We start from the raw sequence: 23,166 nt of genomic DNA, 5'->3' as shown, positions 1-23,166 counted from the left end.
TACTACATGCATAATATGTGACAGGTGGTAAATATTTTGAGGGGGAATATTCTACTTACAAGATGGTAAAAAGTACCACTACATGTAAAATAGTACGCAAAAAATACTATTAAGACAACTTATACTTTAATGGTACGTTATACATGCATAATGTTACATTTAATGTACCACTGTAGAGTTAGTTTTTTTTCAAAAGCTTGTCAAATTTAATTTTTACCCTCCTATATGTTTTGTAAATGTATAGCCGCTATGCAATGAGATGCGCTCATTTTCCTTCTCTACTCTTACTTATTCCTTTTGGTCTTCTAATTCCTTTTTGGGATTGCTTTAGTGTTTATGACTTTTATGTTTTCATAGGTTCCTCAAGCTTTTACTTAATACTTCCTCCATTTTTAAATATACTCCACTTTTCATTTCTAATTGTTTTTAAGTACTTGTTTTTACAATATTTAATTCATTTCTCTCAACTAGTGGACCCAACACAAATCATATTTGATTAATTTCATATTCTCTTTCCTCCAATTCTCTCAACTTCTTTTGCTTTTTATAATTTTTTACTCTTCCACGTACCACACTACTTCCATTATTTATTACTTTATCTAATTACTCCTAAAGCTCCGCGCATGGAGAAATGAAGCAAGTATTTAAAAACAGAGGTAGTAGTAACTGTTGAGCTCGTGTTTGGTGGAGTTCCCTATTTACTTTGGTTGTTGGTTGTTCTTGTTTAGGTATTTCTGCTCTTAGGGCCTGTTCTCATATGATTATTTTCAGTTCAGCTCTAATAACTTCAGTTTCCAATTTCCTTCTCTTATAAAATATTCATTTCAGTTCACTTCAATTTAGCTCTAATAAGTTTAGTTCAGTCAATGAGATCATGCCCTTAGTTTGTTTTTGGTCTTATTATGGAGTTATTTCCTACCTTTCCAAGTGATTTTCATGATCAAAGTACTTTCTACCTTCTTTCCTTTATGGATAATCCCGGTAATGTTGCTCATTCCATAGAGTTCAAGGAGCATGAAGAACCATGAGGCTAACAGTTTTGGTAATGTTGTTCATTCCATAGAGTTCAAGGAGCAAGCATGAAGACTCGTAAGGCTAACAAGTTTTTTATTTATTTATTTATTTTAATATATATAAGTGTGAGCTGGCTAGTAAATTGTTGTGTGTTTACCATGTCGTATTCTTTGGAAGCTTTTTCTTTCTTTCACGCATTGGCATTTAGGGCCTGTTCTCTTACGTTGAAATTCAGTTCAGTTTAGTTCAGTTCAGCTCAATTCAGTCCAGTTCAATTCAGTTCAGCTCCTAATTTCCTTCTCTTATAAACTATTCATTTCAGTTCAGTTCAGTTCAGCTCAATTCAGTTCAGTTCAGCTCAGCTGAGTTCAGTCAATGAGAACAGACCCTTACTTTGCATCTTAATCTTGCGGCTTGTGCTCTGAACCTTCTTGATTATTCTGATAACGTTGTTAAGATTTGTTCTTTTATGTTACGACTCTTTATAGGAGGCCTTCTGCATTTCAAGAATTGGGCAAGCTACGTTCTGCTAGATAGAAAGGATTTGGTTAAGCCTATTAAAGGTGATCATAATAATATAGAGGTGTTAAAAAATTGCATTGTGTTGAGGGTTTGTTACATGATGTGTCTTTGGTTGATAAAAAAACAGAAGGGTAAGATGGTCTAGTTTGTAACCCAAGTTATTATTTGACTTGCCAAGTTCCCAATGCTTGTGTAACTGGTTGTCAGGTCAAAAAAGGGTTGTTGTGGTGTAAAAGTGGTTGCTTCGACAGTTGATTTCATTGTAGTGTGTTAAGCTCAGTTGTTGTTTCGGAACTGGTATCGTTTGGTGGTGATAAAGATGTAATTTCCAACCACCAATTTCAAAGAGTGTTGATATCAAATGTAATTTCCAATCGGATTCGAATAATAATGACAGGGATTCTAAGTCTTTACCACCTTTTCGTCAGGGAGCTGAAGTTCCTTGTATTCACAAGTCTCAAAATGGTTCCAGTTCATCGCTTCTGACTTTCTTTCTCAAATTTGTAGCAAGTTAAGCAAGGTGATATCATTTATTTCTACCATTCTAAGTCTATGTCGTCAATGTTAATTTGAGTTCATCTGAGTAAACTTATGTAGGTTACAGAACAATGTTGATGATTATTGTTAAGCGAATATAACTTATATTAATTATAAACTAACTTAGTAGATTAACTTGTAAGAAATATGCATCAAAAGCGTTTTTACCAAATAATTTATACAAAATTGGGAGGCACACGCACCCACGGCTAGTTAAAATTTATATTTAAGAGACAAAACAAAATTACAGTACAAACACTAAATAACCTAGAGCAACATCTGGGTCATAGACTAGTTTGCTTTAAAGCATCATTACAGGCCACAACACATTTCTGAACTAGTAGTCATCCATCATGAAACAGCAGTTGGGTATTAGCATGCATAGTTTGTCTAAGCTGCAACACACAATTCTTAGCATGTTTAGCAGCATCTGTTTTTCAATACAATGCATTATCAACTATTAGATCTTCTCCATGCCTTAAAGCACTATGAGCAATAATATCGATCTTCTGAAGAGAAACAGTGTTTTCAGAAAGATAGGAAAGAAACTCCATGGTGTTTTCATCACCCCGAAAACCAAACAATTTGACCTCCTTTAGGTTCTGGTGCGGAGACATAGAAGCCAATTCTAGTGCCGGGTATTCCTGCCATTTAGGAATGCATGGTGGGAGCTACAAGCAACAGAGAGGACATCAATCAGCATTACCCATTTAATCAATTATAATAAGGCAGTAATAAGCCAGTGCACAAAAAAAAAAAAAAAAAAAAAAAAAAAAAAAAAAAAAAAAAAAAAAAAAAGAAAAAATCAAGAGAAACTCAAGTCTGTAAGACCTTTGGAAGTAAACTTAATGAAGACAAATTAAACTAGCACATATTACCATGTAGCACACGCATGTTGACTGTGAAACTCACATAAAGACACTAATGCAGACACATATACGTTCAACATCGAGCTCAATGATTTTTGGGGAACTACTAAACTCTGGTTTTCAAAATACAAGAACAGTAGATAAGTTATAGAGCTTAAACTACTAGGGTAATACAAGCTATATAAGGCCAAATTATGTGGATATCATGATTCCTTAGCCAATAGAGCTGATATTACTAAGCTAGATTTAACACGATCAATATTCCCCAGCTAATGGTATTAACATATAGTACACTATTTTTACACTTTCCAGAACCTCACATGGATAATCAGGTCATTTAAATTCCAATGCTCTTATGAGATGGTAGCCTAACAATCATGTTAGAGGTCTATTATGTTCGACTGATTTAAAGTACTAGACAAGCTTGTTTGCAGATGGATCATTGATGGTCTTATATTGAAAAGAGCAATCAGATAGTTCTCTATTTTATTCAAGCTAAATGCTTGATTGAATACCATGACAACATTCAAACGCGGCAAGGGAGTTAATCTGAGATTCTGAGTAGGTTATGTTTTACCTGGAGATCACATTTGCAAGCCTAAAAAGCATTGTGGGTTAGAGACTGCATCTTATGAAATGCAGCGGCTATAGGCAAGTATTTGGTAAATATGCCAAAAGGAGATGTCCTTTAGGTGAATTGGGTCCACAGTGTATATCAAAGATTAAAGCTGGTGGGAATGTAGATTGTAGACCACTATGGATGCAAGCTCGAGTTGGAAGGCTGGATTTGAGCAAAAGGGGTGGAAACTGGTAGAAAAAGGTATGCCATTGCCAATGGTTGTTCTTGGTTACAGGGTAATCAAAACAAACTGAACTGGCGACTGGAGCAGATCTAACATTCCTAAAAATAGTGTAGAAGTCAAATCTGAGCAGAATCAGATTGTCAGATGTGTAGTCGAGACAGGAAATCAGTTCAGCATATGGTCTTGTTAACTACTCCGTACTTCATCAGTGCTGGTGAAGATGATTATATTAGAAATTTGCATAAGGATTAATGTAGTAAAGCCTAGCAAGTGGAAAACTCTGACTGTATTTGGTAAGAACAAGACCATATGTTTTAGTAGCTTAGGGTGCCTACCCTTTGTTGCTTTGTTTATCTGTGGTTGTGTAATAAACTGAAATTACTCGATGTAATAACAGTACAACGAAAGAGAAAACTCAGAAATTTGATTAAACAAATTAATGGTTTTATAACGATAGTAGTAGGTTTAGCCTACAAAGCTCCAATAGTGACTTTAGGTCACAACTCTCCTAAGAAACCACTCCAAATTTCTGCCTGCCTATTTCCTTCTCTTTCCCTCTCTATTTATACTAAGGAACCCTAATATACTAATAAAACTAGAATACCTATACTACCCCTCCAATACCTATACTACCCCTCCAAGTTAGTCTATTACAGGTTGTAAGCTATGCTTCCCCAAGTTCCCCCCCCCCCCAACCCCCCAAGTACAAAAAAGCATAGAAGTGTAAACAAATGATGTTGACCACCTATCCCATCTCTCTTATGATTTCATTACTCCACCCTAGGAAACATAGTCACTTAGATTCATACCCATGTCCAAGTAGCATAGGCTCTAGCCTTTAGTAAACAAATTACTGTCCCTTTTTTTTAAAAAAATATGGTTAAGAAAATATTTCATGCAAGTGCTGGCCAGGAAATGGGAGTTCAGAAGTACTTACAACTATCTCAAGTTGCTCCAATAAAGGGGCTCCCCTGATTATGGAAGCAACCACTCTGTAGCACAGGCAGGTCGACCAAGTAAATTTAACATCAACCACCAGCTGTTTTAGATTACTAAAAACACAGAGTTGCGTAAGATCGCTTATGTCCTGCACAAGGCACAATACCAATGCATCAGTAAGTGGCCAAAACCAGAAAAAATAAATAAATTAATTGGCTAACTCAATATGCTTCGCTTCAGTGCTAACCTCGAAGAGATGAGCTGAAACAACCCAAGATTTAAGGTTTGAAAAATGAGAGGAGAAGTGACTGAAAACGAAGTTTTTCGCTCCTAGCAAGATATAGTCTGGAGAAGATAGCCTCAAAGAAGCAAGTTGCTTAGCATCCTTAATAGAGAGAGTTGTTTGTTTTCCGTCATACTTGAACGATATAAGATTTGGGGCAAAAACTTGCAAATATTCTAGGTCATGACAGCGGTACAACTCGAGTAATTTCAGCTTTAAGTGAGGAGCTGTATTTTTTGCATTCACTAGCCCATAACTAAACTCCAAAAGAAATCTTTCAAGAGAAAAACAGCTAGATAAAATCAAGTTAAAAACATCGTCTGTGAGGTTTACAGATCTTAGGCAGAGATCTGTTAGAGACTCAAAGTGTTTCCTAACATGGGAGAGGCAGTATGCAATGAACCAAAAACATGAGCAGGAAAATAATAATTTTTGGAATTACCAGGAGTAAAACCTACGTTTAAGTTTAGCTCGAGTTCACAAACACCATAATTAATTGCAAACGAAATCCATTCATCAAGATATTTCTCACCAGATTTAACCCACGGGCGGACAATCCTAAATTTATGCAAATTTTGAGCATTATATTGTCGTAAAATATCATCAATGCATCGCACGTATGTTTGTTGGTCCATTTTTAATGGTTCCAAACATCCAAAGTTGAGATAAGGGCAGGAAGCCCATAAGTTTTTCCATCTCTTAGAAAGGATGCCAGTAGCTATTGCTTCCTTGAGTGTCAACCATGTCAAAATATGACAGAGGATCTCATCTGGCATATCACTAATCCGGTCCTCCGTTCCAATTCTTTTACATCTCTGATTAATCAAACAATAATTCAATTCAATTCTATTCCCATTGAGCTGATTAATTTTGAATAAAATACTTAACCTAACCTCACTTTCAACTAAACATAAAATTTAATTACAGAAACAATTCAAGCAAAGAACAAGTTATCAGTCAATTCAGAATACAAAAAATCATATCTTTATACTGGTAAATCTTCACAGCTAAAAACTCCACAAATATTATAAAATTCTACATCTTCGCATAATAAAATAATATAATATTAAGCAACAATATTCACTAAATCAAACAATAAAAAACAAAGACCCAGAAGAAAAATAACAAAAAGTACACAAAATCTTAACTTTAAATTTCTATTAAGTATTTCAGCTACATATCCCGAAATTTACATCTCTGGTAATTCATAATACATTCAAATCCCAAGATATCATCCCAATTGTATGTCAAATCAAGAGGAGATCATAGAATCAAAAATTACAGAAAATTGTATGTGTATTGGGAATTTGAGCTAGACATCAACATCAGGTTTGTATATCATTTGGGGTTTCAAGAAATCAAAATTAAGACTATACGAAGTATATATCTCTAAATAACTTAAGCTCTCAAATCTGAAAATTATTTCAACACTCAAATTAAAAATAAAAAAATAAAAAAATAAAAAAATAAAAAAAAACTAACCTTCAATTTATCAAATTGATGAAGATTCTGCAATTTTGTAGTGGCCATCGACTAATGAACTTAAATTACCAATTAATTCTATACGAGTAAAATTTACGTTTTTTTTTTTTTTTTTTTATATATATATTTTTTCGGCTGCGTAAAAATTATGAGGAAGTTGGATGTTCAAAGTAGTTAATCCCAGAACTACGGAGTACTTAACTAAAGAAAAACAGGCGGTTCACAAATAATCAAATGGGCAAATTTGTCATTAGCTGTATTGTTTAAGCAAATCCAACATGTGTGTTTTAGAGCCCACCTCATCCGACCTGGTAGGCTTGAATAAACTGGTTATTTGGTATGGTAGCCCAATGATAACAGGGTCAAGGCCAATTTTAAGGGCTTTAAATAGACAAGGTTTTTAACGGACATAGCACTTATTGGGTAGGGTTAATATAAGGCCAAAATGTTTTTTCAATTTAATAGTCAAACAAAATAGATAATGTAAAAATAATTACATAGATTAATTTGTATTCATATATACTTAATAATGACTTTGTTCAATATTTATTTTAATTGATATTTTGTAAACCCGCCCATCATCAACCCGCTATTGACCCTATAAAATGTGACCCTCTTTGACCCAACCTGCACCGACCCTGACTCGACCCGCCCAATAGTCAGGGTTACGTGCAATTATTTAACAGCCCACCTCGTCTAAAACTAAACTATTTTATAACCCTAGATTAATACTTTGTTTGGCAGTAGTTTTTGAGGTCGAAAAAAAAATTGAGTGTTTGGCAAAGTAGCAGTTCGAGTAGCTGTTTAGTGGTAGAGTGAGGTAAGTCTTCTCAAACGTTAAAAAAATAGTAGGGTTTAAAAGTAACACGTAACGTTTGTCAAATTTAGTTACTTTTTATGTATATGAATTTTGACCTTTTTTTTTGGTGTTTAGAGAGCCACAAGGGCGGGGAATGAGAATTGATCCCAAGATCTCTTGGAATCGGGAGGGGAGCTCTAACCACTTAAGATATCATTCACTCTCAATTTTGCATATTTTAGTAGTGCAACTGCCTTTTTTATCAAACACTCATACAATCAACTAGTTGACAGCTACTCACTACCCTAACAATTATCCGCTAAGCGATCGCTAAAAATTGCCCGCTACTTCTAATTTTACCAAACAAGACCTAAAATAAAGGGTTTTTTGTTCGGATCCACATGGTACCACTTTAGTTTTAATTTATTTTCTAATGTATCATTCCATTTAGAATTTGTTACTATGTATATACACCCGATTGTAATGTACACCCGGGGTTATGTGCTCATTTAATCAATCAATGTGTAAAAATTATTTGCTCATTTGTTGATTAAATGAGCAAATGACCCCGGGTGTATATAATAGGCTCTCCATTTTTAAATTGTTTTTGTATTTTTCGATTTGACTGTCATAAAAATTATTCGGAATCTTTAAAGGGATGTTTAAGCCCTTCAAATTCAAAGGTCGAAATTAGCAAAAAATGACTGAATAATGTCTCAGTTTAGGTGAAACAAAAATCTCTCAATTTGCATATTTTCATTTGTTTTGCGAAAAAAAAAAATACTACTTCCGTTACAGGTTATGTGCAACGATTTGACATAAAGGTAGAGAGAAAAAATGTCTAATCGTTGCACATAACCTGTAACGGATGTAGTATATATATTCGGTTAAAGTTTTAGGTGTCATTATACATTTATACCTAAGGATCAAATTTTGAAGTCCTAAAAAAAGAAAAACCTGTCACAAATGTCCTAACTAATGTTTAATTTTGACGTTTTTTAGTGTAATCAAACTATTGTTTTACTTTGAAGTCTCGAGTTACTTAAGCACGAAATTATTTACGAGGGTCACTACTATAGAAAATCAAAAATTCAATATATAATTTTTGTTCACTTAAGAATGTTACAAACTTACAAAACATGAGGTTGTTATACAAGTACCGAAGTACTCCGTATATATAGACAATTTCCTAAATTAACTACTGTATTGAATACTCTATATTGAATTATTGTAATGCAACACTAACCAAGTAATCAGCTTATTACTTTCTCCGTTTCTATTTAGCTGACGCATTCAATTTAAGCACACATACATATTAAGGAGAAAAGAGGAATGAGATATAATGATATGTGGGGTACAATAGTAAATACAAGGTTTACCCATTCAAAAAGAAAATATGTATGTCAACTAAAATAAATTTCTAAAAAAGGAATACGTATCAACTAAAAAAAAACGAAGATAAATATTAAATAATGATCAAACTAGGAGCTAAGTAACAAACATAATACTGAAATGTTACAACGAACATAAGTATACACAATCAGATCAAACCTTTTTATTTTTAGTCCACGACATGCATAAAAGATTAAAAGATAACCAAAGTCAAAGTTGAAAGTGTACAAAATATATGCATGATGAAATAATTCTTAAAGGTGAAAAATTGTAACATTGTATCCAACAATTGCATTCAAAGAAGTAAGGTTAAAGAAGTAGGTTTGAGCCACAGCATAACCACGAGCCATACGAAAAACCCCAGTCCCACCAACAACCGGGAACTCCCTAACCGGATTCATGATTGAGTTCCGGCCAAAAATAACCACAGAGCTCCCTTTATAGATACCATCAACAAAGCCATAATTCAACCCCATGATCAAGTTCACACCTTCTTGTGAGGCTGCACCATATAGACCTTGTGCGCGGCCAACAAGCTTGGAGGTCGGGTCAGGGCTTATGGTGAGTGGATCATCGGCCATAAACAAGCTGCCAAAGCCCAAGGCCGAGTTGTTGCCTCCTATAGGTTGCGCGATTAAGGCCACAGTTGGGGAGTCCCCGTTCATTATGTCGTGGAAGTAGAATTGTAGGACAGTCTTACGCTCGTGGCCATAAGGCTCAGTTTTTGCCCATGTCTTAGCAAAACTTGCATTTACAATATAGGATGATAGTATCACAAATAATGTGATAATAGCGAGTTCTATTGATTTTGTCATGGTTTTTCCTATTTGAATTGGTTTATTTGTAATTGCAATTATATTATGTGGTTTATCCGTTATATAAGGAATATATGTAAAGCTTTAATTTGGTAGTGGCTTATTATATATTGTGAGTAGCAACTTATGAAAGACAAGTACTTCACAACTTCTCAGGGTTGAATTGCCTTAATTTTTATTATAATCATCAATCATAGGTAAATTATTTAATATGGTTTAATATTTTTTCCTTATCTTCTCTGTCGTCTCTCAACTAGCAACTGATCGATTGAATTTTTATTTCTAGGAGCTAGGACAGATTGTCTCTACGGTTATTTTTGAAAATTAAGTATGAAAGTTGATTAATATGTGTATGGTGCCTTATCTTGCCTACGGAGTATTAAAGATAATTGGTTTTTTTTTTTTTTTTAATAGAATTGAAATAGTTAGTTTTTTTTTAAGTAATTGAACTTTATAATTAATAATTAAAAATTTTTTTACTCCGTAGTTAAAAATTGAGTTAAGGTTACCTTTTTTTCCTTGACCTTATTTTAATCTCTGAAGAATGTGTAATTTTCAACTTATAAAAATAGGTTTCAAGATTTATAAGTTCATATCAGTTCAAATAAGTTTCAATAAGGTCCAATAAATTTGATAAGGTCTAATAAGTTAAATAAGGTTTAATGAGTTCTAATCAAGTCTAATATAGTATTAACCTTTACAATAACAATCTGTAATGCATGGTCCAGATTAGCCCAAAAGGTGAACCGGGTAGAACACAAAAAAAAAAATAAAAAAAAAAAACAAAAAAATAAAAAAAAAAAACAATCTATAATGCATGGTTGATTGTAACAAGTTGACCTTAGCTTCCATTGATTAACTAGCTGGATTATTACTTATTACGGCACTACCTTGCATTCTTTAAATAAATATAACCTCGTTCATACTTAAATTAATACAAATGTTAACCATCATCAGCTTGCTCAATTATTGTTAATTATATAAAGTATTAATATTCATATAACAAACTTTAAATAATTGTTATATAACAAATTCTAATTCTCTAGTCATTTCACTCATTCCCGGTTATCAAACTAGTCTAGTACGTAATGCTGATGGCCTGATGATAAAAGGTCAACTACTTTAGTTTGATTTATGCAAACAATTATTATTTATCAAATTAGTTTTCATCCCATTCGAATTGAAGCTTACTAAGCTACTCCCTTTATTTATCTTAACTAGCACAAATAATTCAAAAAAAAATTTATGTCACAAATTACGTAGAGATAAAAAAATGTAGTGAATTAATTTAGGACAACGTAATTAAAAAATGTGAAAATTAATCTAAGATAGTGCTTTGGTGAAGGTATTACGGAGTATAAAATAAAATAAAAAAAAAAAGTCAACCATTAATTTAATTTAATACTACTTATTGGTGAACAACAGTAACATTGTACCCTACAATAACAATCCCAGAAGTAACATTAAAATAGTATGTTTGGGCTATTGCATATCCACGGGCCATCCTAAAAAGCCCAGTACCACCAACAACCGGCATTTCTCTAACCGGGTTCAAGATCGAGTTCCGGCCCAAAATGTTGATGGAGCTCCCATTATAAATCCCATCAACAAAGCTATAACTTAAGCCCATAAAAGAGTTCACACCTTGTTGTGAGGCTGAGCCAGAGAAGCCCTGGGCCCGGCCTATTGACTTGGACTTTGGGTCTGGACCCACAGTGAGCAGCTCGTCGACCATATACAAGTTACCGAAGGCGAACGAGTTGTTCGGGTCAACGGGTTGGGCTTGGGCGATTAATGCAACGGTGGAGGAGTTGCCAATTGCAATTTCATGGAAGTAGAATTGTAGGACAGTTATGTGTTCATGGTGGTTATATGGTTCTGTTTTGGCCCATGTTGATGTTTCGGGCCAATCAGCCCTACCAAGGCCCAACTTTGCCACATAAGATGTGAATATCAAATATTTCAAAATAACAAATATTAACTTCATGTATTTCTAAATTTGGTTGCTTAAAGTTGTTGATAAATTTTCCCTAAAAAAAAAAATGAGTTGTTGATAAATTTGTTTGTTTGGAAAAGAGATAAAAGGGTGTGTTTATATAGGGAATGTCTATCTACACAAGAATGGAGAAAGGGTTTCATTAATGCTACTACTTGTAAAAATGATGGATTCCAACTCTTCCAAGCAACGAACACACAAGACATAACTAATTAATTTGACTTCTATTCTATATTCTATGGTGAAAACATTGCATGACTTTGCCTTAAATTGAAATTGTATAAAGTAAGTCACAAGTAATGAATCCAAAAATATTTTTATATGATTAGAATATAAATGGTTGGCATTGACTTTTTTGATGAGCAAGGTTAGCATTGACTTTTTTTTAAAAAAATAATTAAATACAACCCTTATGTAGTTATGTGTTACATAAGGTTATTATGAAGTATAATGATGGGATACTAGGATTGAGCCTTAAGACCAAGTCATTGATGTGTGTTGATGGCTTTGACAGGCAAGAAACATGCATGTCTTATCAACAAGTGATCTAATTTCACCATTTTCTCAATTCATTGGCAAATATAAATAGAATATAATCAACATAACTTATAATCAACCAAAGGGGATGTAGCTCAGATGGTAGAGCGACTCCATGGCCCAATGGATAAGGCGCTGGTCTACGAAACCAGAGATTCTGGGTTCGATCCCCAGTGGAGTCGTTTTTTTTTTTTTCTTTATTCTTGACTTTTTGTTGTTATCTGAAAGTTGTATGCTTCTTATTAAACTTATATTAGCTGTTATTAATATTGTGTTTCAAACAAACAACAGGACTCCGTGGCCCAATGGATAAGGCGCTGGTCTACGAAACCAGAGATTCTGGGTTCGATCCCCAGCGGAGTCGTTTTGTATGTTTTTCAACTTATTTTTTTCTCTTCTGCGAGTATGTTGGCATTAAGAAGTGTACTACCTCTGGGAAACAACTGGTTTAATCACAGTTGACCATTGAGGAACAAAGCCGGTGAGATTATAAGTTTTTGCACTTTGTTGAATATGGGATCTCATCAGCTGCAATACTTGCAAACATGCTAAAGATCAGACCAATAGCGCGTGCTTTAGCCAAGTAAAGCAACACCAAAATGAATGTTGATATAATGATATGTACAAGACTAACTGAAAAGGGATAATATTACACATGTGGCAACGGACCTATAATTTCATTCCGATGTACAATAATGGTCTATTACAAATCATTTTTTTCGTTACCCTGAACTTCTACACTCAAGTGGTAATTTTAAATCACCATCAAATAAGAAGAAAAAGGTTAAAGCCCTTCAATCATTGGGGCTTAACAATCCAGACAGCAAATGTGAATCAAATCAGACAGCATGGCCTTTGGTACATAGGATGCTGATAAATTCTCTGTATCATGTGGAAGAATCTACTCACATCTGCACAGATACACAACTTTTGGAATCAGAAACAATATTAGTAATAGTTGTCCAAGCAGTCATATCCCCTCTGTCAATATAAAGCACAACCATATATAATGATTAGTAAGACGGAACAGTTATCTACCGACTTCATTGTATCCTACTTTAAGTTGGAACAAGTTGATGTCGTGACAAACCAACAGGTTGCAAGTTAATATAATAAGTGAATCATCCCATAACTTAATAAGTTCATATGAATATTCTATGAATCCATGCCATACTCAAATCTGTAATATGACCAATGAAAAATCTAAGACTTTTTAAAATTATTCATGCATATAGAGACAGGATAATATTAACTTCAAATTACATTTATATTAAGATAAAGCATTTAACATTGTATTGATTCTATAAAATATTATATGATGCTATATTGATGATATGGAGTACATTTTTATAGAGTTAGTGTTGGAGCTTTATTTTGGGTGTAGTAATAATAAGCTGAACTTTACTTAAATTTAAATCATAATTTTGAAAGGAAAGACAAGAAAAGAAATCCAAGCTCATGCCAGCATGCTGGCATATCTGAGATGACACGACAGTACGGCACACATTTAGTGGCAGATTTCACAACTTGTAATACGAAGATGCAAGAAAGCAGAAATACCTATCGTATTTGACCTAGCAGCATAATCACGTTTCAGTTTGAGTGAACCAAATAGGGTACTGCAAAAAATCAGACAGACAAAACATTTAGATCTTCATTTCAAAGGTAAGATAAGAATATTACACAGAAAATGAAGCAACAGCATATTTCAAGTTCAGACACGCAGGATATTACAGAGGAAAAAAAGTGATTGTTTCCATGTCCTTCAACAAGATATGGAGGTTTATCATACAGGCTGCTATGAGACATGCATTACTACAACATAGGCCACATACCCATACCATAGGTGATTAGCAACAATTTAACTTCACCAAATGAATTAAATTACTTTGCAGCCAAAACCCTACCACATGTACTAGAAAATATTCTTGCCCAACAACTTTAATGCTTCCATTTCTAAATGCACATGAAGGTTCAACTCTTGAGCCAATCTTCAAATGAAGACAATTTGACAAACATTGAACATATAACCTTGTTCATCATCAATAAAAGCGGAAGGATAATGAAGGCTCAGTGGCAGAATACATCAACATCATCCACTAGCAAATTTGCATTCTTGCATGCTTCAGATAACGAAGCTCAGTCAAAAAGAACCTATTGACATTTCTTGGCTTACAGGTGAAAGGAAGAAATTTCTATTCAAAACTAAGTTTTCAAATTAGTCAGCAAAATAAATATGAGTATTGAATGTTGAGTAAGGCACTCAATTCCCTACATATCTTCCTAGCATCAATCATCCTTCAAAGGAAATGCATTCTCATTTGTTTCATAAAGTTGAAATGCTTTCCAGCTTTACTCTAGAGGATAGTAAAACTTTCCAAAAGATGTATTTTTCTTCAACTATAAGGTATAAGCCACAAATCATTATCCATTTTCAATGAAGCCAAAGATTTACTATTCTTTTGGATTACAATGAACTGGACTCAGTGAAATTTCTGTGCTTAATTGTTGATTTTCTTTAAAAGCAGTCAGTGTGATAACAATTGGATCAAAGGAGGAACCCACTCTTCACTATATATAAGGTTGTGTACAATCAAATCCCTCAATGCTGTTCAGGAGCTTACTTGGAGGCATTTGGGCAATATAATAGTGTGTCGTATAAACATACTATATCTCATTAGTCGAGGGAGGAACAAATGCATACAAGAAGGTAGATTATGAAATATAAAGGTCTTAATGTCTGCAAACTTTGCAGTGGATTAATTTTTTGACTTCTTAAGGAATGTACTTACCCAGCAGGAAAATTGATAGCATCAAAATGAGTATGAGTCGCATGGAAGAGCTCAACTGCAAGCGTCTTGAGCCTTGCATCCTATTATTTAAACCACCGGAGCATGTAAAAAGCTGCAAAAAGTAATTGTTAGTGGTAGTTCGTTGGTATCATGGTCAATGAATAATTAATCAAAATAAACAAGAGATAGAGGGGTGATCCCTTAAATGACAAGGATTTTAATTCGAACATAGTGCAATAACATCAATCAACAAGAGAGGCAGGGGACAGGAGTAGAGCAGTATCATGTAATTCAATGCTAGCCAGAGCTACATTAGTATTAATAAATCTAGAATTTTGGCTTGGAGATTGTAAAAGCTTTTGAATAATCAAACAAAACAGAGCAGAAAGATAAATAAATCAAGGGGGAGGAAAGGCCATCAATTGGGAACTAAAAATTTATAGAATTCCTTATCCAAGTGCAAGAGTTGAGGGGGAAAATGGGTGATTTGTAATGACTGAAATATTTAAATCACAATTCTGCAGGAATTGAGCATTAATTTGTGGAGATAAGTTCAGCTAACCTTATTAATGCAACTAATTCCTCTGAATTGAAGTAAATTTGACGTTTTGAAGCCCTTCACCTTTGGTGTGGCCTCGATGGTTGACATAGTACTCATATTATCATCTCCGTTAGGAATCACAATCTTTAATGAGCCAGAATTGGGTGATATATGAGTCCTCTTTGCACTGCGTGTTCTATCAGCGTCACAATTCATATCCCCCCGTGTCCCAAGTGCTTCCCTTGCACTTAGTTCTATGAGAGAAATAGGTTGCTCCATGTTAATCACTATATCATCTTTTAATGCAGGTGAACCTTTTCCCTGCATGTTGGATGCTGCACTGGTACTAGTGCTACAAGCAGCAAAGTCCAAATCTTTTTTCTTACATAAATTCTCTTCTGTTAGACTATTGGAAGATTTCGCAATTTTATTTCTTGCACTCTTAGTGAACGTTTCAGAACCAGAGAGGAACATAGCCAGGTCATCTCGTTCATCTTCATCCAAATTCACCCATCGAAATGGTTGCTTTCCTTCCTCATTCAACGTATCCCTCAATGTATCTTCAACACGGGTTATCAAGCTTTCAATGGCAACAAGGAATTGCTGGTGCCTTGCCATTCTACTATGATCGCGGCAATTTCCATAACTTAACCTCACAGCCTTCTCAAACTCTTCCAACTAATACCAGAAAACAATTATTACTAAATAACTTAAACGAACATCAAAATCAGACAACACACTACAGTTTGTACATACAGTTAGAACAGCTAAACAGAAATAATATTGGCAAGTACCTGCCATTTCGCAGTGCCAAGAGCTGTTTGAACTTCACGACGAAGCTCATCTAAATCATTCGAAGATAACCCATCTTTCTTCTGTCTAATCCATAATCGATAAGCTGATTCCAAGCTGAAGGAAACACCATTGAATTAATTACAAAACACCCCTTATAAAATTTTAATTGTTACCTAAGAATCTGGACTCAAAGATTCATTTCCAACCATAGATACATTTCAATTTCACTCTTTACCTCAATAAAGATGCTCATAATTTCATCCTAAACTAACATAGTTTGAAAAACAATAGAATAATCCAAAAACACTAAATAAAGAATACAGGAAAACATCTACAGACAAAATCCATTCACACTGACTAAAATTTGTACAGCATCATGATCATACCCCAAAAATAATTATACGAACAGCAATAATTATGCAATATTACAAACTTTATTAATATAATTAAACTAAAAACTACAACCCATAAAATACTGGCAACAATAAACCCTCTTTTACCAACCACCCAAAAAATATAAAATTGAAAAGAAAAAAAAAAAACCAAAAATCCATGAAAAAAAATAAAGGAAACCCAGATCGGAAAAAACCTAGAATAAGTAAACATACATGTCGGCAGATTCTTGAACTTCTTCAGCAGCAGAGAAAAACGCATCCCTTTGCCATAAATCAAAAGAATTAGAGACCAACATTCTTAAAATTCAAAAAAAATAGTTCAAATCAATTATAAATTGATTGAAATAATCGAATTTAATCCGCCCAAAGCAAGAAATTAGGGGGAAAAAATAAGTTTAAGGGGTAAATATTCTGGAGAAATTATTATTGTTGTTGTTGGGGTAGGATGGATAAGGGTTTTGGGGATTTTGCTTTCTTCTTCTTTATTCCTCTTTTGATTGAAGAGAAAGAAGAAGAAACTGAAAGCAAAATAAAGAAAGAGGAGAGAGAAAGAAGGGTGGTTTTGCAGGCAATAAATCCAAGGAGGAGGAGGATGGTGGGAATCCTTTTTTGCTTTCTTTTTTATTATTGTGTTGTGTTTTTGGTAGAATTATTAAATAATTTTCCATGTTTTTTGTTAAGTAGGACAAGATGATGAAGGAAAAGGTAAACTAATTCTATTAGGATTTTTTAATGAGAATTGAGAAATCTAATTTGTGGAAGAGAGCTAATGTTGGTATGTGGTTTTTGGTCTTTCTTTTTTTTTTTTTAATACAAATTATAATAAGAATTAAAATTATTACAATAAAGGTTACCTATGTCATCTAAAATCATATATTTGTCTCCGTAAAAAAAAATTAAAAAAAAAAAAAAAAATTAGATATCCTTGTATAGTTTATGTTATTGAAAAAGAATATATAATAGTGTTCAAAATTTATTATTATTAATTTATTTATTTTTTGACACAAACCGGAAGCACTAATTTTATTAAGGCATCAAGTTTGCAATATCGTTACAAATGACCCCTTGTTCTAAACTTATTATTAGTAATTTATTTTTTAGATACTCGGTATATAAGTTTAGCAAAATAAGTTCATATAAATTTTAAATTCTTATTCATATATGTCATATACTCCATATATATGTGTACAAGTGTATGTAAATTGTGTTGTAAAAAAAAAAAAAAGTGTGTGTAATTTGTATTACATTGTATATCACATGCGGAATTAATCATATTATTAGCTTACTAATTAATGGTGGGTCGTTCAAACATTGAAAGTCAATTAGATGAATCCTTTACGATGACAAAATTGAGGAACGGATACAATACTTAGGCCCTGTTCTCTTCACCTTAAAAAAATAATATTAAATAAAAATAAGTTCAGTTCAGTAAAATTAATTTTAGTTCAGTAAAAATAATTTAATTTCAGTAAAAATAAGTTTAGTTCAGTAAAATTCAGTTTTCTTAAAGAAGAATTATAATAGAAAATCAGTAAAAATAATTTCAATTCGGTAAAAATAATTTAAGTTCATTAAAAATAATTTAGTTCAGTAAAATTAAGTTCAGTTCAGTAAAAATAATTTCAGTTCAGCAAAATTAAGGTGAATCAAACAGGGCCTTACAATAAATTTTCTTAAGAGAAATTAACATCAAGGGTGCATTAAGTTGGTGGGAATCCTCTAGCCTATATTTTGACAATTGTATAAACGGCAAAAACAGAATTCATTTGAAGCATCAAGTGACTAGTCTTTGGAGACTTAATAGTGTTTACTTATTCCTCAGTACTCACAAATTACAGATCATAAGTTGTTATAGTATACTTCTTTATAAGTTTATTAGTTGTCTCCTCTAACGTTTCCCAATTGCAAGTTAGGATTATTATTTTTTTTCTTCTAAAATAATTATTAAAACTTTAAAAGCACTTGTGACTTTTTTTTTTATATTAACAATATGTTTCGCCGACATTTATAAACAATTTGGTCAACAACAATACATGCAAATTAAAGAAAATAATTAATTATATAAAGTTATAATTAAGGAGAAAAGTGGAGAAAATACTACTCTATATCACCAAGTTGTTATTCTCTTTATTTGAAATCAATAATCATGTTGATAATGTAATTTAGACAATAAGTACTCTGTGAGTCCAAGAATATTTTAATTGATAACGTAATTAAGGTAAAATAAGGAAGGAAGGGAGAAAGAAAAAAAATAAAAGAAGGAAGCAGGGGTGGTTGGTTCATATTGTCGTTGGCCCGCCAACTAATACTGATTTTATCAAAGCTGGCAAATCCTGCACCGTAATATACTACGACCACGGAGTATTACCATTCCCCTTTCCTTTTCCTTTTTTCTAGGGAGACTAAGCATATACCAAGTATTTCTCTAGGTACGTTAGTACATAGTATCTTTACACTAATGGGGGATATTATGAATACTCATCCAGAGTTTTTTCAGTGCGGCAGAGGTTACTTGTATTCTGGGCTACTTGTTTTTGGAGTTACTTGTAGCCTTGTAGTTGTTAGTTATAGGATGTTACTTGTATTTTAGGGTTACTTGTATTGATTAATTGTATTTTGAGGTTACTTGTATGGGTTGAGTAACACCTACAAGTAACCCCAGACCAAAATCTCGTTCCAAATCAGTAACACCCTACAATTCAACTAACCCTGACCAAAACAAGTAACACCCATACAAGTGATCCCAGAATACAAGTAACACTTACAAGTAACCCCTGACCAAAACCAATAAACCTCATATAAGTAACCCTAGAATACAAGCAACCATGATAAAACCAGTACGTAACACCCATACAAGTAACCCCATAATACAAGTAACCCCTGACAAAACCAGTAACACCATACAAGTAATGCATGCCGCACCATGTGGCCAGCCGCATACAAAAATTTGTGATACTAATCTTATGTAAGAAAAACAAAAACCAAAATATGATTACTATGAAACCTATTGATTATTTCTAATATTTTTCATTTGTTGAAGGTATGGAAATTGAGCCTATTGAGGTTATAATGTCCTAGAGCCAGGGATGGGTGATGAGAATCGATTTCAAATCTATTGGAATCGGAAAGGAAGCACTAACTAGTTGAGCTATCTCTCACCCTCTTTTGAACATGTTACCTAACTATATTTTGAGATCAAATTTTATGTGGCCAAAGCTAATGATGTTTTTTTTTTTTTTTTTTTTTTATTTATTAAATGATGCTTCTGTTTCTCATTAACTAAACATAAATTACTTTAAATGTTGGATTAAATCGTTCTAGTTTGTATGTATGAGTAGTATGATTTTGTTGTCAATTTTTCGTTAACAAGTTGATATTATGCTTTTTTTTTAGTTTTTCCTAAAGTGATTAGCTTAAGACATAAAAAAAAAAATAAAAAAAAATAAAAAAAAAGTACATTGCAAATTTTTATTTATTTTATTTATTTTTTTAAAAAAGAAACTCTCATTTTTTTTTTTTTTTTTTTTTTTTTTTACTCATAATGAAATGATTATTGCACGTACTCTATATATGAAGTATTAATTTTGACACTGCTGGCTTCTCCTTGCAAGTTGCAACTTACTTGCAAGTGTTTTTCATACAAGACTATTTTCACATAACATAAGACCATTTTCCACGTTGAAAATTATGTTAACATCATTTTTAAAGAGGAAATGAAAATTCATTTTGATTATTATATGTTAGGACTTAAAGTTACAACAACTTTAATTTAGTCTAAAACGTACAAATTAAAGTAATCGACAGAAACATTATAAATTCCATAAAACAAGGCACTATACTATACAATTATTATTGGTAGCAACATACTTTGATTTTTCCTAAATTATACTTGTATAAAATTTTAACAAGATTTATAGATTCGTATGGTAGTGACTGGAGACAGTTTGGCATAATAATGACGTCCAAGTTGTATGAACATCATCAAATGAATACCTAACAAGTGTTGCCTGGCATAGTGCCTTGTCAACCTCATTCAAACAACCTTCGCAATACTTGGAACTTGATTATGGAGCTACCGTAACCGTTTTGATGTATTCTTATTACTTATATGTTTTTATATTGAATCATTTACTTAATTAGCCTTAAAATAATCTTACTGAATAGTTTGTTTGTTTTTTTTTTTTTTTTTTTTTTTTTTTTTTGTTTTTCAAATCAAAAGACAGTTTTGTATTGATATTATTATATACCCGTTGTTATTATACTTCTATCATTAAGTACAATCAAATGAAGCTTGACTAACTTAGTAAGACTTTATATTTCAATTCGATCAAGAGGTCATCTAGGTTTCAAATATTGTTAGCTGAGGGTGTTTGGGGCCTTGGAGGTGAGGATTTCTTTATTACTCTTTTTCCGTACTTTTAAGTGTATATATCCTGTAAATATTACACTAAAAACGTTATATAGGTTAAAATCTAGTTGGGGCCTTTACTACCCCGGCCCCCAACTATCAAAATGTTTATCCCGCTAACCCAAACAAGATTGTGTGAAAAATTTGGAACGAACTTGTAGATAAGTCGAGAATTGATAAAAGGTTAAAAAAATTTCCAGCCTCTAAAGATTTAGTAACCTCTGTCGGTAGTGACAAAATCAGTTGATTGATAACAACATTCTAACAGGCACAGTATTTATGTGCAAAAAGCAGACTATTAAGAGAACAGCAATAAATAAACATTTCCTTTCACCAAATTATAAATGTCTTAAATTTTCAACTCAAAGTGCATGATTGACCCCTTTGTGAATTGTGGCTGCGCTTCATAATAATAATAATAAGTCACTCAAAACACATGAAAAAACTTCAAGTCAAATTTGACATCCACCATGCCACCTCACGTTTTATTGCATGTTTGCACGCCCTTTAGTTGATTAATACTCCGATTATGAGGGGATAAATTTTTTCTTTTACACGGTCGTACAATTGGTTTTAAGAAGGAACATCACTTTAGGTTTTTGTAGTCGGCTGTGTGCTTCTCTCTCCTATCTTAACTAGGATATTTTCTATATATGTAGTATAACTAATACGAATTACGTAGTATTTTCATATTTTCACAAACTGATATGATTTTAATTTTGGGTATTAAGGTATGACTCCGATTGAAGTGTATATACAAAACCAAAAAATATTTTATATGATTGATGTTTATTAATGTGTTAAGAGTCCGTGTTCAGTGCCACATTGATAAAATCTATATAAGTGATCACAGTGAACAAACGAAATGCATGGTTACCTACGTATGTTTGTTACTTTAACTAGCAGCCACCTATATTGTTTATCTTTTGGTGATATGGTTTTCTTCTTTAGAAAGCACTACTGATGGTATTTAGATAGAGAGAGTCAGCAAGCATGATATAATATAATATTAATATAATTAGGTCCTATATTCCCTTCAACTCCTTTGGTGGGAAAATTTTCCATCAGCGATTAGTTGGAACGAACTTGGAATGGATATCAGCAACTTTTATTTATTTTGGATATTTCTCACCTTACATTTAAATTATACACATCTTTGTCTTTAAAATTAGATCTTCATTGAGGCTCATAATGACCAAACTCCTACATTGCCCTCCATCCGTCCCATAATATAGTTTTTGTTTGTATTTTTCACGGTATTTAAGAAATAGGAGGAAAAAGTGATTGAAGTACATTAATAAAAGTGATAAGTACAATTGTAGACAAAAGTTAGAGAGAGAAAGTGGTAAAAAGTGAAGTATAAGGTATGTGCAAAATTCAGGGTTAATTTAAGAAGTACAATGAATAAAGTTAAAAAATGAGGGTATAAGGGTCTTCACATACTATCCAAAAATAGAAACAAGAATAACATTTTGGATCTCCAAAATTGGAAACAGGAACTATATTATGGGACGGAGGGAGTATAATTTAAATTGAATTATATAGAAATTTTATTGCTATAAGTTGATAAATCATAACATATAAGTAGTAGTGTAGTACTATTATTTGAAGATTTTAACCAAGAAGGTTGTATCTTGTCTAAAACGTATAGAAATGTGAATCTTAAGATATTTACCTTTTGTTCTAAATCATCTTGGTTATGTACATTGTAGTGACTTTATTTGGTACATCCCATGAGATCTTTATAGAAGGAGTTTGTCAGACCAATGCTTAGTTGGTAGGCCGCAGGCCTGTGTGTTATATTATACGGGCCTTCAGCCCTTCACTTTACCTGTTAAAATAAAAGTTTGGGCTTTATTGTACATTAAAATCATTGATGTTGGACCATTTTTGTAATATTACGTGATTGAAATATGACTATATGGGCCTTGGTGATTTTCTACAGTCAGAAATTCACAATGACCACTAAAATTGTACTCGTAGTTTTATGTACGGTAAATACTACTTCCGTTTCATATTATGTGCAACAAAGGGGTATTATTTGTGAGACATAAAATATTCCTTTGTTGCACATAATAAGAAACGGAGGTAAAAACAGAGGAAGTATAACTGTATGAGACTCACGTGAAGTTCGAGTGCTCAAGGCTCAAGCCATTACAATAGAAATAACGCCATACCTACAAATAAGAGTAATATTTTGGAATGCTCTTTAATTCTTTATTATATAGCCCAATGTATAGAAATTAA

At 32.8% G+C, this 23,166-nt stretch overlaps 2 protein-coding genes, 2 non-coding genes and 2 pseudogenes across 8 annotated transcripts; 2 read left to right on the top strand and 4 right to left on the bottom strand.

The window, feature by feature from the left end:
- Positions 1-2,248: 2,248 nt before the first annotated feature.
- On the bottom strand, positions 2,249-6,624 carry LOC145560400 (uncharacterized). Of its 5 annotated transcripts, none has more exons than XR_014093141.1 (4): positions 6,450-6,624; positions 4,932-5,782; positions 4,683-4,832; positions 2,249-2,744 (listed from the first exon to the last, which is right to left on the bottom strand). XR_014093141.1 is itself a non-coding variant. In XM_081621651.1 (4 exons), the coding sequence occupies exons 2-4, from the start codon at positions 5,569-5,571 to the stop codon at positions 2,511-2,513; spliced, it is 456 nt and encodes a 151-aa protein (XP_081477777.1). In that variant the 5' UTR covers positions 5,572-5,782; positions 6,450-6,624; the 3' UTR covers positions 2,249-2,510. The 5 variants fall into 5 exon arrangements, 3 of the variants coding, with proteins under 3 accessions (XP_081477777.1, XP_081477779.1, XP_081477778.1); XR_014093143.1 differs by having other exon boundaries at positions 4,932-5,029; XM_081621651.1 differs by having other exon boundaries at positions 5,500-5,782.
- Positions 6,625-8,894: 2,270 nt separating this feature from the next.
- On the bottom strand, positions 8,895-9,549 carry LOC145558093 (dirigent protein 23 pseudogene; annotated as a pseudogene).
- A 1,216-nt stretch (positions 9,550-10,765) lies between these two features.
- On the bottom strand, positions 10,766-11,465 carry LOC145560399 (dirigent protein 23 pseudogene; annotated as a pseudogene).
- Positions 11,466-12,097: 632 nt separating this feature from the next.
- TRNAR-ACG (transfer RNA arginine (anticodon ACG)) lies at positions 12,098-12,170 on the top strand. The gene has a single exon. It is a non-coding gene; the product is annotated as a tRNA-Arg (tRNA).
- Positions 12,171-12,279: 109 nt separating this feature from the next.
- TRNAR-ACG (transfer RNA arginine (anticodon ACG)) lies at positions 12,280-12,352 on the top strand. Its single transcript has one exon. It is a non-coding gene; the product is annotated as a tRNA-Arg (tRNA).
- A 256-nt stretch (positions 12,353-12,608) lies between these two features.
- LOC145559063 (uncharacterized) lies at positions 12,609-17,101 on the bottom strand. The gene is made up of 6 exons (XM_081620466.1): positions 16,725-17,101; positions 16,116-16,230; positions 15,343-15,999; positions 14,781-14,892; positions 13,549-13,607; positions 12,609-12,899 (listed from the first exon to the last, which is right to left on the bottom strand). The coding sequence occupies exons 1-5, from the start codon at positions 16,805-16,807 to the stop codon at positions 13,582-13,584; spliced, it is 993 nt and encodes a 330-aa protein (XP_081476592.1). The 5' UTR covers positions 16,808-17,101; the 3' UTR covers positions 12,609-12,899; positions 13,549-13,581.
- Positions 17,102-23,166: the final 6,065 nt, after the last annotated feature.

This window comes from Chenopodium album, chromosome 9 (genome assembly GCF_948465745.1).
Source record: "Chenopodium album chromosome 9, dcCheAlbu1.1, whole genome shotgun sequence".
Lineage (NCBI taxonomy): Eukaryota > Viridiplantae > Streptophyta > Magnoliopsida > Caryophyllales > Amaranthaceae > Chenopodium > Chenopodium album.
The sequence above is the reverse complement of the archived record's forward strand: the minus strand, read 5'-3'. Positions and strand labels throughout refer to the sequence as shown.